The following is a 17,009-nucleotide window of genomic DNA, read 5'->3' as shown; positions in this document are numbered from 1 at the left end:
AATTACAACTTATTTCAAGCATTTTCATGTTGTCACCTTCATCCTGCACACTCCTGCACAGGGGCCTTCGAAACGCTCGACATGGATTGAACTCTTGCCCACCCTTCTCGTCAGAATGATCGCAGGGAAACCTATTGCACCTTTCAATTCAGAATACAAATCGCGCCTAATAATATATCATATTCGTGCGATAATGTGATGGAGGGAAGTTGCACAGGTTGCCATTTTCAAGTTCTCCGTTTACGGTACGCGGCAGAACAATCTTTCTCCGAGAAAGGAAGGAAAGAGAGAGAAAGGAGCAAGTGGGGTGTCGGGGATAAAAACCCAGTCTTGTTGGCATTGTTACTCAGAATATAAAAGTAATGCCTGGTTAACCGTAACAATCTCCTCACAATCAACTCATTGCGCTGGTCAGCATCTCGTACAGGGAATTCCACTTCAGCTTTGTAATAGTCTAAGCAAGTCTGAAAGCTGTCATCAAACGGCAGATGCAGGCTACCGTGCAGTTTCTGCAGAGTTACCGGGAGTATGTGAAGAGGTAACGATCCCCATAAGCACATTCAGAGCGAGCACTTTTCATGTTCTTGGATGTGATCATCATCATCGCCATTGCATATTGGATGCGTGCGTCTAAAAATCTTATACGTGCACAGGCACTCAGGATCTGTTGCTTTTGCCCTTGGCCTCGGTGCAGCAGGAGCATCAGCTGCGTACTGTGTATATCAGAGGTGAGACCAGTGGTATGCGGTGCTCTCTCATCACAATCTGCATGGGTGGTTGAGAACAAGCGTTGCATGTGTTGAGAAATAAAGAGGAGGTTATGCTTGCAGTGCCTCCAACAGCCTCTCGGATAGCTTGGGCGTTCAAGGGAGCGGGAACAGGAGGCATGGGTCTGAGTCAGCAAGGCAGCAACAGCAGAGAGAAGCGGATGAAAACCTCGCAAATCACTTTGCCTCGGTGCAGACCATCTCAGACACCACAACGCTTCCGCAGATGCTGGAGGAGCTTGAGAGGCACTTGAATCGTGCTGCCAGCCTCGACGCCCTCATACTCCGAATACGGTGATGAGATGCCACCTCCAGCAAAGCCCACGTGGACATCGGACAGACACACGCTAGCATCACTATACACAGATGCCAAATTTGGATTGCCTTGCATTTTGCAGGCAGATGAAAGGTGGTGATGGCGAGGCTGATGCAACAAAGCTTGCCCTCTGGAGGGAGCTGGCAGAAGCAGGCTTTGCGAGGACGGCATCTGCTATCTGGTTGCTCCCGTTGCTGCAACTCCTCCTGAGGGTGCAGCTGAACATATTGGGACGCCAACTCTTCATGGAGTCAAATTTCCTGGAACCCAGGTATATTTTGCCCAGGACTCCACTGCTGCTATGTGGCAGCAAGTGTCTCATCTTCAAATACGCTGCTGTACTGAAGAGGCAGCCTTCCTGCGCGCATGTGGCTTCCAGGAAGTTATGGGTCATGTAGGTGACCGCTGTAGATCCTAGACCATTGACTACACTATGATCTCCGGTCGCGCGTTTGAGACGCATTTTTGCAAGTACCGCAGGGGCAGGCCGGGAGCGTGGAGGGCACTACCGATGAGGCTGCGGCCCACTGAGCTGATCCGCGTGGGCAAGGGCGCTCAGGAGGAGTTCCTGGAGTATGCTCACTACCTGCCAGAGCGCAGCGTGCAGGCGACTGTGGAGCGCCACAAGCTGGCTGCCTATTCCGCCTTGGATGGGCTTGAACTGACGCAGCCGTTGAGTGCTGAGCAGGTGGATTTTGCTTGCAGATGTAGCTGCAATGGGACTCCTTGACAATCTGCTCAGTGTACTGACTTGATTGGCGTCATCATTCTGCTGTGATTGGTATCTGAGAGTGGGCACTATGGATGCAGGTGCATATCGTGGTTTCCAAGATGGCTGCTGAATTTGAGGAGGCAGTGAGGCTGTCAGGCGGCTGGGTGGATCTCGCCCTGCCCAGCGCAGAAGACGCAGCGCGCTACTTTGCCAGCTTCAGAAGGACGCCTCCTGATAACAGCGCCCTGGTCCCAGGCCCGCAGGTACCTGCCCGGAGCCAAAGCCCTAGCCCTGGCCTCGAATTTTCGAGGGAATCAATGACACTTTCCTGACGGCTAGCATGGTGCCTGCAATGCTTCAGTGTTACATCTAAATTTCGTTCTGGCGGTGTCGTGATGGCCCAGTGTTCTGGCACAGGTGGCCATAACAGATGAGGAGATTGTGCGCGCAATGATGGAGGAGGTTGAGCAGGTCATGAGCCGGCCGCTCTTCTGCACAGCACTGAAGGTACAGCACTCGCCAGCTTTCTTGCTCCTCATAAAGCTGGCATGCTTACCTCGGAAAATGAGGTGGTCATTGAAAGGCCAGCCTTTCATGCTTGTGTCAGCTTGTCGCAAGTAATCAGCAGTGATATCATCCTGTGACATGATGCAGGCGGCAGTGGATGAGGTGATCAGGCAGGTGAGGGACCTGGTGCAGAAGGAGCTGGGAGATGCGCAGCTGCCCATGGCCAAAGTGGTGCCACGAGTCAGCCTGGTGGCTGACGCCCTCCTGAAGCCAGATGGTGCCATCCGGCAGTCGGTGATTGCCGCCATTGCAGCGCTGCCAGAAGTCGAAAAGCTCGCGGCATCGGTGTATTCCTTCGGGCCTCAGTGAGGGCTTTTCTGTGCACTGTCGTCCAATTTTGAGTTTGTCACAAGTCTGTTGCATGAAGCTGTGCAACAAACACCGCATGCATTTGGGGTCGCTGCAGCTATCAACAATGAGGGGTCTTGGGAACGCCGTAATGTTTCCATGTCTGTGGTTACTACTGTGATGAGCTGTGTCAGTTCCGTCAAGGAGCGTTGTACAGAAGGTGTAAGTGACTGTTCTTGCCCACTAATAAGAAAGTCTCTTGTACCAAGCTACCAGAAGACCAATATACCTGCTGATGTCACAAGCAGCACTGCCCGGTCCAGACGTGTCTTGCAACACTCGGCACCCTTATTCAATGTCCCCTGACATGACCGTGTAATCAAAAGCGCAAATCCGAACAGATCTGAGACGCTTCCAGGTTGGCTTAAAATTTGCGACCACCACCGGTATAGGGCTTGCAACTGTCTTCAACGGGCATGCAACTGTGATCATAAAAGTGCATGTCTCCGACAGATAGAATCCAACGGTGCTAAGACATCAGCGTGCCAACAGGCACACATTTCTAACTGAACACTCTCAGCTAAATAGACATACTTGTATTATCACTCACACTTAGACCTGGAGATCAAAGGGACATCACAACTGACCTGCCCCTCATCCGCAACAAGCTACTTGTTCCTGTCTGCAATAAGGCGATGCACCAAAATAAGAAACTCAACATATGAGGAGCCTGCCGATGTCTTGTCCTCCACAAGACTCGCGTAGAACGCTGCCTCCACAGCATCTCCCCTGCCAAACCCCAAGCAGAGTCAGCTTTGATGGTCTTGCAGCATCTCGAGCCGAGAGGGAAGCCCAAGACGCACAAGGCAGTGCGCACAACATGCAGGGAGAAAGGGCTGCATTTGCAGACTCTATGGAACTCCTGCATCACACCAAACACCTCCAGCGAGTATGATCACTCATATTGTAGGCAGGCACTTGATTGCTCTCGAGGCCAACCAGTCACAAGCATGAGGGGAGCATGGGGTGAACTTGCTGACCGGCGGGCGATGCGCAGGGACATGTAGGCGCCGCGCTCGCTGCGCAGCTGGTCCAGCATGGAGTGGAGCGCTCGGCTGGGGGCTGTGTCCAGCCGCGGCAGCGCCAGCGGCCGCCTGGTTGCCTCCATGTTGCCGCGCGCATCCAAGCTCTGCTGCCCTGCAAACACCGGCTGATCTTTGTCAGTCTCCATCCCAGCCTCCTCCTTACCGACTCAACACATGATCAGCTGGACATGCCAGTGGGACAGTTCCTCTCAACTTACCAAAATATTCTTGCTCCCTGGAGATTCTGCAGCAGAGAAGGGAGTTTCAGGCAGCGCAGTAGTGGTAAGGAGAAAGGTTCACCTAGCACAGCGTGGACCAGGCCAGGTTCGACGCGAGGGCCAAAGTAGAGCAGTGCGTCTGCGCCATTCTCAAAGAGGAAGATGCCGTCATCCCTCAGCTTCTCGGCCGAGAGTCCGTAGCAGGGCTGGGAAACTGCGCCAGATCAGACTTTGCTGAGTCACTGCCTTGTCCTCTGATACTTGCACGCTTGAAATGGATGCACAGAAAACACATAAGGCCCATAGGCCAATGGAAAGCATGCAATAGAACGCACTCAAGGCAGCGCCTTCAGGCAGCTCTTGGCCCGCCGCGGCTTGTGCCAGGAGGTGGTGCAAAGGCAACAGCCGCCCGTACAGCAGATTTACCAGCTTTGCCATGGGCACCGTCACCAGCCGATGCAGCCACAGCGCTCTCACATCAGCCAAGGTGTCTACCCTGCAAGACACCAGACAATTGGTCCGTGAATGTGCTCTTCCGATGGAGCAACAGGAAAGAAATGCCCTTGCTGCGGGATGTGATCACAACATCAATCCAGCAAGTACCTGAAGGCTGGGCACTTGGAGAGCGACAGGTTGTACAGGGGTGCCAGCTTGAGCGCTTCAGGCAGCACCAGCTGCCCAGGAGCAGACTGGCCTGAGCAGTTCTTGCGATACGAGTTCAGGACGTCCACCGTCGCCTTGGCCGCCCCCTCTTTGGCAGCAGCCAGTGTCCTGTTGGGCACCTGCAGAGGCATGCCCAGGCGCCCAGTCAAACTTCCATTCTGCCTGCCTTCACCCTTGTTCAAATGCACAATTTGTCAAATGCACCGTGGGTGCATTGAAGGGGTCCACCTTGGCAGCAAGGTTGACAGCCAGGAGGCTGAGCTGCGCTTCCAGATCCACCCCTCGGAAGACCTGCGCCAGGCTGTCGACCACAGGCAGCGCCAGCGTGTGCACCCTGCAGCGCAGCACAGGAATACTTGTCACCCACCTCCGCACATGCACATCTCACCGCAAGGTTGACTGCAGCAGCAGCCGCCGGAACACCCCATGATGGTGCTCCCACCACACTGAAATTGCCTCTCATTGTATCTCTTCAGTGCTCCAGTCCATGCATTCAGCGCTGCCTGAACAAGGCATTTGCTTATCATGGAGGGCAGGTCACCACAACAGTTGCAACGACACTGGAGAGGGGGACATGTGCAACAGGGAGGGTAGTTGCAGACTCCCTCCACCGGTCAGTGGGCGGGGGGAACTGGCCGCCATGGATGACCGATCCATGGTTCCATGACGGCTCCCCTCTGCTGCGCCAGGTCCCCTGGAGTTGTTTGACCTTGGTGCTGTAGTTGTACAGGACTAGCGGGGTGGGCGCACCGGATGCGGCGCTGGCCGGAGGTGGTGGAGTAGGCGAGGGCGAACTGCAGCAGCGCAGGGCGGCCGGGGGACAGCGCGGAGTCGTGGCGCAGCTGAATCGCGAAGGAGTGGTCGCTGTGCAGCGCGGGGAAGTCCATGTCGCTGTCGGTGCGCCGGAAGAAGCTGCCCGCATACCGCTCCACCTCCAGCCCAGCGCCTACGCGCAGCCGCCCCACCGCCTCCCACCCCTGTCCCACACAACCGCGAATCCCCACCCAGTCAGCGCCTTCATTTGTGTCCAGCATCTATTTCCACCAATGTGTCAAGTGTGAGAAGGGCACCTCTCACACGTGGACAAGCTGTGGAAGCGGTGCCTCGTGCCCTCAGACGATAAGTGGCAGCCTTCGGACCAGCTAGATTCCAAGGATTTGACTCACGCAGGTTGCAGAAATATGGATCGGCATGCCGAACTCTTCTGAAGCACCAGCAAGTAAGGGTGAGCATGCATGGTGCAGCACGGAACCTACCTGGGGGCGCATGGCGTTCCATCGGAGGTCATTCTGCAGCTGGTCTGCGTCAATTTCCGGCACGAAGTTGGAGTAGTAGTAGAGCTGCCCAGCGGTCTGCTGGCAGAGCTCGCGCAGGGTGGCCAGGTCGATGTATGCCTGGGCCATGACGAAGAGGTCTATGGATATCTGCGCATGGATGCCCCACAACCTCAGTGCGTTGCCGAGCGTCACACAAAGTTGATTAGGTCGCAATGTGCCGCTCCTTTTGGTACTGTAGGAAGTGGTTTGCATCCATGCTGAACACCCTGAGGCAGGTTGGCGGGTCACAAGTTTGAAGGCATGGGGAGGCAGGGTATGCTATGCAGACCTGGAACTCGGCGGCGTCGGCGGCCATTTCTCGGTAGGCCTTGACGGCTGGTTCCTGCACCTTCTGCAGGTCCTTGTCCCCGGTCTGCTCTGCCCGCTGGGTCAGTGCCGCCTTGCCCGTCTTGGGCAGAGCGCTGGCAAACACATGTAGCTTGCCGCCCGTGCCCAACTTGAGCAGCTGTATGCAGGCATCCACTGCTCCACCCAAGCAGGAACCCACCACCTGACTCTGCCCAAACAGCGATGGAATCTGCTCCAGCACGCTGTCCACCTACAAGCATCAGGATAACACTCGAGATTGCACCCCCTGTCAAGTGTACAGAAATATCGTGATTGGCATCTGGGCTTGCTGACAGGCCTTCTTGTGTGTATGAGTACGGGAGTATTCTGCTGGCAGCACATGAGGCTTGATTCCCTGGGAGACTGTGATTTACCAGTTCTCTCGATTGTCTGAGGGGTACAATGAGGGAAGAATGAGCTGCCGGGCAGTAGGGCTGCTCGCCGTCGGGCATGACCAGCATTTGGAAGGCTGCCTGATCTGCTCTCAGGCTGTAAAACTGCACCGAGGCATCAAACGTGACGATGCCCACATGCACCCGCTCGCCACCTGCAGGTGACGTCCAAAGTTAATGTTTCTGTGGCCAAAATCATGCAGCCTCAAGCGCAGAAATCAAATCAAGTAGCAGCATTTCACAATGCTACAGCAAATTGCATATCACTGCTTACCTTGCAAGTCATCCAGGATCGCTGCGATACTCGCGCATGCGGACGCACAGGCTCCTGACGCGACAGCTTGGTAGGATACATCTATGAGGAAGACGTGCGTGGGCAACATTGGCGGTCGCACCTGCAACAAGGGTGCACAAAACTCTGCAAATTGTCTGTATACACCAATGCTTGCACAACTGCCAACTGCAGCAAGGGGAATGCAACTCTGGCTAGTCTCTGTGACGCGAAGTCCAGATGGCTTGCATGCACCACACTAGCTTTCTGCTGCCAGCCATTTGACTGTAATGCCAGGCCATGAAAGTCCACGGAAGCCATTCGAACTTGTTGCAAGGCCATGAAGGTCCACGGGGGCCCACCATGAACTGATCAGGGGCCACAAATTCCACTGAGCCGCTGCTGAGCTCGGGGCGCTCGTCTGCATCCCTGCGCCGGCCGTCTGGGCCGATGTGCGCCACATACTCGGGCGGCGTCTGCGTTGTGCTGCCGCAGAAGCCGCACACAAATCTGCGTCCCGCATCCATGAACCTCATGTGAGGGTTCATGTATGCCTTGCATTCCACGCATCGCACTGGCCCTGACTCACCGCAGTCCACCACCTGCCACGCAGCAGGTCGTTGCATTAGCCCCCAGATGCAACTAGTCATTTTGCATTCAAGGCAGCACCAATGTAAAATGGACAACTACTCTAATAGAGTCATAAGTGATCACCTGCAAGGGGTCATCCCTGGGATCAGGAAGAGCCAAGGGGCAGATGATGACAGCCAACGACATTGCACCGATGCGGCACAGATCGCCGGTTGCGGGCACGTTGTTGAGCGTGGCGCGCATGCATCGGGGGGAGCAGTCCCCCTTGTCGGCCACCACGTATCTGGTGCTGGTGAGCGGCGGCATCTGGTGCTCTCCATCTCTCCTCGTTGCGAAGAGCTGAAGACAGAAACTTCACGTTGGATCAATGCAATCCGCAATACACCTCCATACTGCTGGGCCCCACGAACATTCTTGATGAGATCCGCCGCAAGGCAGTTGGCATCCACATTGAGTGTATGAAACGAACATGGAGTTCCAGATATCAGGAGTGGGCGCACAATGGGCTGCTGATCTGCTGGAATTGGACGAGGCATCTGTGCTGGGTCTATCCGGTTGGCACCCGGTGCTGCGCGATCCTCCACAAACTCCCCGCCGCCAAGTGGGGTGGGCCGGTTCGGCTGAAAGGGCGGGGCCGCGCCCCCAAAGTTGGGCGCACCCGTTGACCTGATGCCTGCGCACACCAGTCTGGGTCCTGGAAACCTCTATCTAAGAGCACCCTTGCATGGCAACAAAGCAGCTCGCTGTAGGTTTTCCCCTGGCATGCATCTAGGGCAGAGGGCTGTGCCAAGATGGCGGTACTGGAACACGCAATACCTGGTGTGGGAGGTCTCGCCACCGACTGGAAGCTCGGAGGCCCCCCCTGCATCGGCTGGCCTCCAGGCCTATCGCTCCGCGGGGTCCCCGCCACTCCTGCATTGAAGCCACGCACCTTTTAAGGCGCTGGGCACTCCTTTCCCTGAGATCACATTCAACATGGCGCGGATACGAGTGCAAGGTGATGCTCTGAGGATGCAGGTGTCTTTACCGATGCTTGTGGGTGGTGGTGAAGTTGGTGTGCCTGGGCGCATTGGGGGCGGCCGCATCCCCGGACGCATCGGCGGCCCTGCCGCGCCGAAGGGCGGTGCAGCAGGAGGCCCTTGGGCTGTGCCGAAGGGCGGCCGCATACCGGCATGCCCGTTGGCAAGCGGCACAGGGCCGGGGGGCCCTCTTGGAGCTCCCTGGAATGATGCGGGCCTCTGAGGGAGCTGGCTGCCTGGAGGACCCATTGGCTGCATTGATGGGCGCTGTTGGCCAGGAAATGTTGGCCCAGGCTGCCCCATGGCTGGCCGCTGCGCCGATGGTAGTCCGGGTGGCAGGTGCCCTGGTGGCCGCAGCTGGCCATTGCTGTATGCTGGGGGCGGCCCGGCGACTGGCCTGAGCGGCGCCATGCTGCCCGGTGGCCCTCTTGCCATCGATGGTGGCCGTGGCAAGCTCGATGCAGCCTGTATCATGCAGTTCAGAATGAGAAGACCTCATCTCTACATTCGTACAGCATCAGTGGAGTCACAACTGTCAGGTCCTCTTACACAAGATGGGTGCACTGGACTCACTTGTGCACTGGATGGCCCGTTGCTGATGCCCATCTGGGAGAATTGGCCAATGGGGGGACCCACTGAGTTGCCTTGTGGTCCTGATGAACCGCCTGATGGCCCTATTGCAGGGTGCGCCATCTGCCCTCCAGAACTTGGCTGATATTGTCCTGGTGGACCTGGTCTTACAAGACCTGGTGCAACCCCAGTGACAGGTGCAGGGCCCCTATATTGTGGCCTCTGAGCGCCTGCACGATGGTTGCTGATTGTCTAAGTCACAGGCAACAGATTAGAGGAAACTCGCAACGGCAATTTCAACGTACCAAGCACAAAAAGATCTTCACAAAAAACCTACGAGATCACGATCAAGTCTGCAGTGACCAGACCCACCTGCACCTTGTGCTTGAGTGTTCCAGTTGGTACTGCCAGGACCACCAGCACCTGGAGGCACTGCATTTTGGTCGAGTCTCTGCATTCTAAGGTTCTAAAGAAATATTTTCAGGCACGATCGAGCATCTCAGCATGACAAACAAAGCATGTGGAGAGGCAGTAATCTGGCGCAAAGATTATGGTTCTTAAACGACGAGTGCGATATAAGTCTTCGTAGACAAATTTGATTACATTGCTTCAACAACTGGTTCCAATACAGATATTCAGATGGAATAAGAGCTTACAAGTTCTACAACGTGAAAAAATGATTTCATAGGAATGGACCACATGCAATGCTGGGTCAGTCTCTGTTGACCATGTGGTCCACCCAATGCTGGATTTCTTCTCCTAACGAATACATGCAAGCACAGAATTGGATTTTATGGTACCAATTGCTTGATGCTAGGGACAGCTGTAGGCATTTTGAGCTGTGCAACGCATCGTATGGCTGTGTGCTATCTGGTGTTCACATGAGCATTACATAGCGCAAAATTGCTTCCTTGTAAAACGCACTGTAGCAGCACGGTGCCCTTGGCAGTATAGAATATATAGCCAAGGTCACAGCATGCTCAGCATGCTCTGGAGATTCCTAGCAATATCATTAAGTGACTTTAAGCCATTCATAGACCACCCGGTCTGATCATTTGACTACATATATTTGTTGTGGCTGCCGCAGAGTATGGATTTTCAAGACAAGACGATCTCAGGCTGAGCCTGGGCTCTAAGGCAGGCAGTTAGTACCAAACTTCATGCAAGAAGAGGCCTTTGGCATCTGCAACGGTCCATCCCCTATGTTTCTCACCTGCACGCCAGCAAAGCAACAATCCATCAATGTTACAGCTGAGATGTCCTGGGGAATTGGAGCCCAACTTCCAGATTATGACCATTTACTTCTGAACCAGTCCCTTCCAAGATGTGGTCCCAACGAAAATAAGATGGCCCAAGTTTCAGTTGGGGGAGCTGCTTACCAGGAAATTTCTTGGAACCTAGCGCTAGCAATTCTTCAATCTGGGCCTCCTTCATTGTGCCCTTTCCAACCTCAATAAGAGCACCAACCTGCAGTCATGCTTATGTTGGCGTTTGGGTGAGCAAGCAAGTGCTTGAAAATGTCTCATTAGTCTGCTGCCCTGTTTGCAGTTCAGCAAAAAAAGTCATCGGCTGAACGCAACCACAGTCTGGCCTTACCATGTGCCTGACCATTCTGTAAAGGAATCCCGAGCCCTGTACTTCCAACCGCAAGAAACCTGGCCTGACCTCAACCACTTCAAAACGGGTCAACGTCTTCCGAGGATTCATTCCAACAGGATAAGTGCTTGCAAATTGTGTGAAGTCATGTGAGCCTAGGAAGCATTTTGCCGCCTGCCTGCACTGCATGGCAATCCATAATGTCACAAATACAAAATGCTGAGGAGCTAGAATATCTAGCTAGAGATCCTTACTCAATTTCTGGTGTCTTGGGCTGCAGAGATCCTACATAAACCATTGAATGACACTTACCGCATAGCTTCCACATCTAGGGGAAGATAAACATGCTGGCTATACCTCCACAGAAAGGGATCATGCAGGGGCCCGGTGCAGATTTGAAACCGGTATTCCTTGCTCAAAGCGCTGCAACACAAGGCCGAGTTGGATCCGACGTGAAGAACAAAGAAAACGCCTAGGCAGAACATGCATCACCGCCAGTCATGTACTTTGTGCATTGCAGTGTCACAGATATCAGTGTGTTACATGGAGATGGACCTGAATCTGGCATTGAAGTCAGGGCCGACAGGCTGCACATCCAACACCCTGATGTCTGGTGGCAACAGCCTGTTCATCGAATGCCAAAGCCTGCTAGGGCAATGCCCCTTCCCGCTGAAGAAGTTGACCACCTGTCAAAGCCAGCAAATGATCAGTGTGTCATGTGACCAATCAAAACATCTCTGCATGTCATTTATGCTCTGCTGGGAAGCATGAATGACGAATGGATGTCACCTGGCCTGAGGCATGGACGCCAGCGTCTGTGCGACCGGAGGCCGTAACTTTCAATTCTGCCCTGTCATTCTGCGTCACCAATGTCAACGCTTTCTCGAGCTCTCCCTGTATGGTTCTGCCTCGGACTCCAAGTTGGAGCTGGAAGCCATTGTAGTCAGTCCCGTCATAGCTGATTGTCGCCTTGTAATTATGGAGCAACGCAGTGCAGTGTCGCCTCTGCAGAACAGGAACGGGTAGCCTGCAACATGAGGGCTGCAGGTTGGAGAGTCTGACCCTTCATCTCAAACCAGGATACGCAAAGATCCAACTAATCGTTTGCACCAACCTGTCAATTTTCCCACTTTTGAATTTGTATACCCTTAGGCATAGCCGTTGGCAACCAATTCTACGCAGCTGAAGTTGCATAGGTCTGCTCAGATCAAGCACATGTGCTACTGGGCTCCAGCCATTGCCAGTATCGCCACTGCCACACTGTAAGCATGACGCTAGTGATGCTTTCCAAGCTTGCCACAATCAGCCTGTAGGTGAGTCGAGATGGCAAGTTTGCTCGATCTGGGATTAGAAAGCAACGAGAGGTGTGCATACAGATGAATAACTAAGCTTGTAGGTGTCTGCTTACTATGACACATCATACTTTGATTTCTTGCGGGTGTTCAAATTCATTCTACATAAGACAAGTGCTCGAACAAGATCAACATGGGCCTCAAAGCTCCAAGGCAAAGGGGTTTGGCAAATCTAGAGTATCGATATCGAAACCTAGCTAGAGCGTCGGAAGGCAGCAAGAGCCTCACAAACAAAGCGTTGCCAATTGCAACCCCAAGTACTGCCTGGAGCAGATGCAATGGTTGGGAGGATAAAAACAATCCTGTGCACACTCTTGTGGTCCCTCGCTCTCTGTGCACGGGTCACGCTGTGTTTCGGAACCTGTCGACAAGATCCCTTTGCCCAGTCCCACTTCTGCGGATTACCATACTCTCTTAGCAACTTTCAAGGTAATGGAGAACATACTGATGTCCAATAAAGTCCCGCACTATCATCGGTTGCGATGAGCACCTCTGTGAGTCAGGGGTATCACTGCAGTCTCGGGAAATTTTAGGGGAGAACATTGAACTCAGACCAGATGCAAGTGTTTTTGCAGTAATATTTCAAAGAAAATTTCCTCTGAGCTCTTATGTTGCACGCAGTGTAGATTTCATCTGTTACCAGCTGTTGTGGATAGTGTGGATCCCTGGGTATATAGCAAGATCATATGGTGCTTCCTATGAAGTATCATCTTTTGACCTGACTGATACTTGCTTCAATGATTTACGCTTGAACGTCACTGTTTACATTGGTCACGCAGGGTATTTCGCCTGCAATAAAACTGTACAAGTCGGGCGGCCATCCAGCAAGGAGGAGCTTCTGGCCCTCATAAAGAGCTTCCCAAGAGTGAAGGGGGTGGGAGTGGGACACAGCTGGTCACGCGATTTCTTTTGTGCTGGAAGCGATGCGGACTCCATTGACATTGTCCTCACAGAGCTCACCAGCACACGCCGCATGTGAGCACCCCCAAATATTTTTCTGATGTTCAGGATGAAATTTCACAAAGGAGAGCCATGCAAAACTCATTTTACTGCACTCTAGATCCAGGTGCAATTGAATCTATATTTTGCTTTCAAACTGCTGAGCGAGGCTGTTTGGTCTGTCACCAGAAACGCGCTGCCAAGATGGTCTTGGCTGGGGAACTTGTACGACAGCACATTCCCCATTCACGTGGACGAAGATTCGCAGACCGTGACAGTGCAGGGTGGAGTGCAGACTCGTGTGCTGCTGGATTACCTTGCCACACACATGTGCGCCGCATCTCCCTGATGCTCTGACCTTCTGACTCCCCTAAACTGCTTTCATTGCTGATGCTTACCAGGCTGGTGCCACAAGTGTTGCATGGACAGCACAGTAAAAAATGTATCCGCTGGTGATTGTGAAACAGAGACAGAGAGAAGCTTGTGTGTGTGCTCAGAACCATCAAAGGCCCTATGGGGTGGACGCTGCCCAGCTTCGCCTGGTACATTGATCAGACGGTTGCCGGAGCAGTAGCGACTGGCACCCATGGGAGCACAATGAAGTACGGCACGCTGTCCGGGCAGGTGAGTGCACATGGGATGATAAAAATTGTTGTCTCTGAGATATGCAAATGGGGTAACGCTGGGATGAATACTCTCTGGTCATTTCTGACTGCAGGTGCTAGAGATGGAGGTGGCAACAGCCAATGGGACGCTGATAACGGTCTCACCAACGTCCAACCCACACCTCTTTGCCGCACTGCAGGTAATAAATGTTGCCAACTCCGCTGGACACTACTGCTGAAGGGTCAAAACGCTCCAGTGCTCCATTTTTCTTCATCCAAATGACATCTGGGATGGGGCAATGCAGGTCAGTGTTGGGCGGCTGGGAATAATCACTCAGGTGAAGCTTCCAATCAAGGCTCAGAAGGCGGTGGAGCGCAGCGTGGATGTCATGAGTATGGAGGAATTTGCTCAGGAGCTCTTGCAGGTGGAGAACAACTACAAAAAGGCTGTGCTTTCGGGAGATGAGGGCGCTGTCAGCCAAGCTTTGGAGCCTGTTGAGGCAGTCCAAGTGAGCCACACCTTCTGTGTGCTGCGCGCATGCACTTCTGGTCCACTGTGATGAATACTCCACATTTCGGCACAGCTGTCCTGCACCATGTTCTTGCTGTTGACATGCCCAACTGAGGAATGGAGCACTGCAGCACTGACAAGAGGGGTGTGACATGGCAGGCATTTGCATTCCCTGTGTCTGGTGAGCTCTGGAAAACCAGCTACAGGCTCCTGACGACCACCACACTTGATGGAATGAGCGAGCTGTCGGGGGTGATTGACACAGAGAAGTACTATCAGTCCATTACAACTGATGGGACTTCTTCGGGTGCGCCCCCATATCTCCCTTGTGAACAAGGCTTGATCAGTCCTTGGCTTGTTGAGAATGAATAATGCAGCAAGTGGGAGTCAGTGAAATCCTCTTGATATACATCATGGCTTGCTAGAAAGGCTCTGAATGCTGATGCAGGGGCACAGAAGATGCCTGGAGCATTCAGCCAGACGAGCCCACTGCCTTTGGATGGTTCAATATTTGTGCATTTGCTCAACTCTACGTGAGTGTTTATCTCACGATTGTGGCTTTACAGCACCAAGCGCTTCCCATTCTGCTTGCCTTGGGCCAACAGATCACATGTCAGGAGATGGCATCTGATTGCTTGTCTGATAAATTCGACACTTTTCCTGTTCAGGGCTTGGGATCTTTTTGGCAAGGCAGGGCTATTTCCATTGGTGGCTCCAGGCGTCTACAGCGCGAGGAGGTGAGTGACAGCCGCCTTTCTATTTCTATGTGTGGTTGCTCTACTTCTGCATCTTGTGCAGTGCAATAATGAGCGATTACGTATACCTCTACTAAAATTGTGATTTCCTCAGGTCCTACTTGACGCAGTCAGATCTGTCAAGCTCATTTATGTCAGATCTAAACCCATATGACCAGTATGAGGCATCAGTAACCATGGACAAAGCAGGCACATGCCTTGCCGGGGTAAGAGCCTCCTTTGACAACATTTTGCCAGTACACTTGCATGGCCACTGCCCCTGTCTTTGGTCTTCATACATGATGTTCCCATAAACCCAATTTGTTATGACCAGGCCAATGCCCTGTTGAGGAGCGGTGCATCTGAGGGGTTCCGTGTACCCCCACTCATCCGATTTGTCTCCGAGGAGATGCCATACTTGTCAAACACCAATGGGGGACCGCGCATGTTTGTGAATCTGGAGGACCATCTGTCACACACGCTTAAAAAGCCCAACGTCGAGCTTGAGGTGCGATCAGCTGCCATCATGCTGCATGCATCAAGAGATCACCCAATGCACTTGTTAATGCAGCCATGCCATTGAGGAAGCATATATAGCAGCAGCACCACCAACAGCACACTAGATTGCTGACCTTGTGGGGGGCTGTTGCTGTGGGCAGAGAGTTGTGCGGTACTTTGTCGAGGAGTGCGATGCACGGTTACACTGGGGGAAGGCAGGCTGGCCCTTCTTGGAACCATGCTTTGATGGAGCAGCCCACTACGCCAAATGGTGTGATTTTGGCTGTGCAGTCCAGGTGCGTTTGTTTGCTCAACCTGCACAGACATCTAGTGCCAGTGATACTTCACAGATTGCGCTCACAAATGACTCCGAATAACCTGGCGTTGTGGCTTGGCGTGTATTGTGGATCAGAGCTGCCATGTAGCTGTCCCCATATCTGGCAGCTGCTTTGCAAGCGTTTGCATGCATAGCACATGATGCTATATGGCCCATAAATCCCCTATATATGTAATATGGGGTGTACCATGGCTCTCAGGAGTTGGACCCGGGCGGCAAATTCCAAACGCAGAGCAATGCATGGTCGTGGAGAGCCAAACAGAATGGTGTGGATGTTCCCCTGAGCCAGTGCTGCACGCCAGCAGGCTTCAGCAGCCAGTGCACATGTGCCTCAAGGACTGACAGGACGGGATGCCCTGCGCCGGGGACACAATTGCACATTGTGGCTGACTGACAAGCATGTTGCTTTCGTTAGTCTTCTATTGTTTGCTGGCAGCTTGCTTTCCTTGTGCCATGTGCCGGGTTGGCTCTTATCCAGACAGCCTCATTCACAGGCTCATGTCATCAGCTGAGTTCTCATCAGTTCTCTGATGGGCGTAGTAGTGTGCGGAGCAGCTTTTCATATTTGATGGAAGAAATTTGTTCCACTACGTAGACATCATCTCCTGCATTATGTCAAGGTGTATACAGAGCCAGGACTCAGACTCTGGCAATCAGACGTTACGCAATGACTGCCATTGGAGACTTGATGGTCTGTCACACATTTTTCAGGATGTTGATCTGCCATATAGATCCTTGGGGTCTCCGCAGTTGTTTTGAAAAGAATGGATGTTTGCTACAGCTGTACCTGTTCCTCATGCAGTTTGCAACTTTTCCAATAATTGCCAAGAGCACCTGTGCCAATGGCTTTACCATACAAATAGTCCGGTGCACTGCTATAGATTATTGACAACCTGATCATCTGCTCTGCTCGTGTTATGTAACCAGAACAATGATGAGCGGAAGACGATCCAGCCCATAATTTTCACAGGGTCAGTCACTTTCATCCTCACTGAAGTCTTCCTCGACTGCTTCCCAATCTGGATTCAGAATGAAGCTAAACGCTGCGTTGCTGCTTGGTGGTTGAGACGGCTTAGGCTGCTGCTCCCTTGCTTCCTTTAATGCAGCAGGCTGATCTCTCTGCAGTGTCCCTGCAAGGTGTGAGCTCGGAATTGGGTCCCCTGGTTTCCAACCTGTCAGGCATGCGCACAAACTGCGTTAAAATGCAGTCACACAAGAGGACGATTCAATGAGCATCTTCTTGTCTTTTGTCTTTAAAAATGAGGTGATCTCTCTGTGTGCGATTGTCAGCACCTGGGGGCATTGGCGGCAACT

The 17,009-nt window shown here is 53.1% G+C and overlaps 5 protein-coding genes across 5 annotated transcripts; 3 read left to right on the top strand and 2 right to left on the bottom strand.

Annotated features, from left to right (window-relative positions):
* Nucleotides 1-488: 488 nt before the first annotated feature.
* On the top strand, nucleotides 489-2,671 carry COCSUDRAFT_57086 (hypothetical protein; the record flags this gene model as incomplete). Its single annotated transcript, XM_005645659.1, has 7 exons — nucleotides 489-538; nucleotides 831-1,061; nucleotides 1,166-1,354; nucleotides 1,564-1,771; nucleotides 1,894-2,058; nucleotides 2,213-2,302; nucleotides 2,450-2,671. The coding sequence occupies 7 exons, from the start codon at nucleotides 489-491 to the stop codon at nucleotides 2,669-2,671; spliced, it is 1,155 nt and encodes a 384-aa protein (XP_005645716.1).
* A 647-nt stretch (nucleotides 2,672-3,318) lies between these two features.
* On the bottom strand, nucleotides 3,319-8,988 carry COCSUDRAFT_57085 (hypothetical protein; the record flags this gene model as incomplete). The annotated part of the gene is made up of 16 exons (XM_005645658.1): nucleotides 3,319-3,439; nucleotides 3,691-3,847; nucleotides 4,036-4,167; nucleotides 4,289-4,449; nucleotides 4,557-4,735; nucleotides 4,821-4,950; nucleotides 5,367-5,593; nucleotides 5,873-6,040; nucleotides 6,222-6,491; nucleotides 6,682-6,827; nucleotides 6,947-7,067; nucleotides 7,306-7,545; nucleotides 7,658-7,873; nucleotides 8,035-8,207; nucleotides 8,351-8,446; nucleotides 8,562-8,988. 16 exons carry the CDS (start codon nucleotides 8,986-8,988, stop codon nucleotides 3,319-3,321), a joined length of 2,964 nt encoding a protein of 987 aa, XP_005645715.1.
* Nucleotides 8,989-9,998: 1,010 nt separating this feature from the next.
* On the bottom strand, nucleotides 9,999-12,171 carry COCSUDRAFT_30311 (tRNA pseudouridine synthase A). Its single transcript, XM_005645657.1, has 7 exons — nucleotides 11,834-12,171; nucleotides 11,509-11,746; nucleotides 11,275-11,405; nucleotides 11,032-11,142; nucleotides 10,720-10,897; nucleotides 10,503-10,590; nucleotides 9,999-10,336 (listed from the first exon to the last, which is right to left on the bottom strand). Exons 1-7 carry the CDS (start codon nucleotides 11,911-11,913, stop codon nucleotides 10,269-10,271), a joined length of 894 nt encoding a protein of 297 aa, XP_005645714.1. The 5' UTR covers nucleotides 11,914-12,171; the 3' UTR covers nucleotides 9,999-10,268.
* A 1,352-nt stretch (nucleotides 12,172-13,523) lies between these two features.
* Nucleotides 13,524-14,867, top strand: COCSUDRAFT_57084 (FAD-binding domain-containing protein; the record flags this gene model as incomplete). Its single annotated transcript, XM_005645656.1, has 5 exons — nucleotides 13,524-13,634; nucleotides 13,729-13,815; nucleotides 13,921-14,124; nucleotides 14,286-14,433; nucleotides 14,845-14,867. The coding sequence occupies 5 exons, from the start codon at nucleotides 13,524-13,526 to the stop codon at nucleotides 14,865-14,867; spliced, it is 573 nt and encodes a 190-aa protein (XP_005645713.1).
* On the top strand, nucleotides 14,842-16,636 carry COCSUDRAFT_33813 (hypothetical protein; the record flags this gene model as incomplete). Its single annotated transcript, XM_005645655.1, has 5 exons — nucleotides 14,842-14,863; nucleotides 14,976-15,087; nucleotides 15,195-15,368; nucleotides 15,520-15,654; nucleotides 15,895-16,636. Coding segments are annotated over exons 2-3 (182 nt in total), but the record flags the coding sequence as incomplete, so codon positions are not given.
* Between the last annotated feature and the right edge of the window lie 373 nt (nucleotides 16,637-17,009).

Source organism: Coccomyxa subellipsoidea, assembly GCF_000258705.1.
Source record: "Coccomyxa subellipsoidea C-169, whole genome shotgun sequence".
NCBI classification, from domain to species: domain Eukaryota; kingdom Viridiplantae; phylum Chlorophyta; class Trebouxiophyceae; family Coccomyxaceae; genus Coccomyxa; species Coccomyxa subellipsoidea.
Note: the sequence above shows the minus strand (reverse complement) of the source record. Positions and strands in the feature narration are given on the sequence as shown.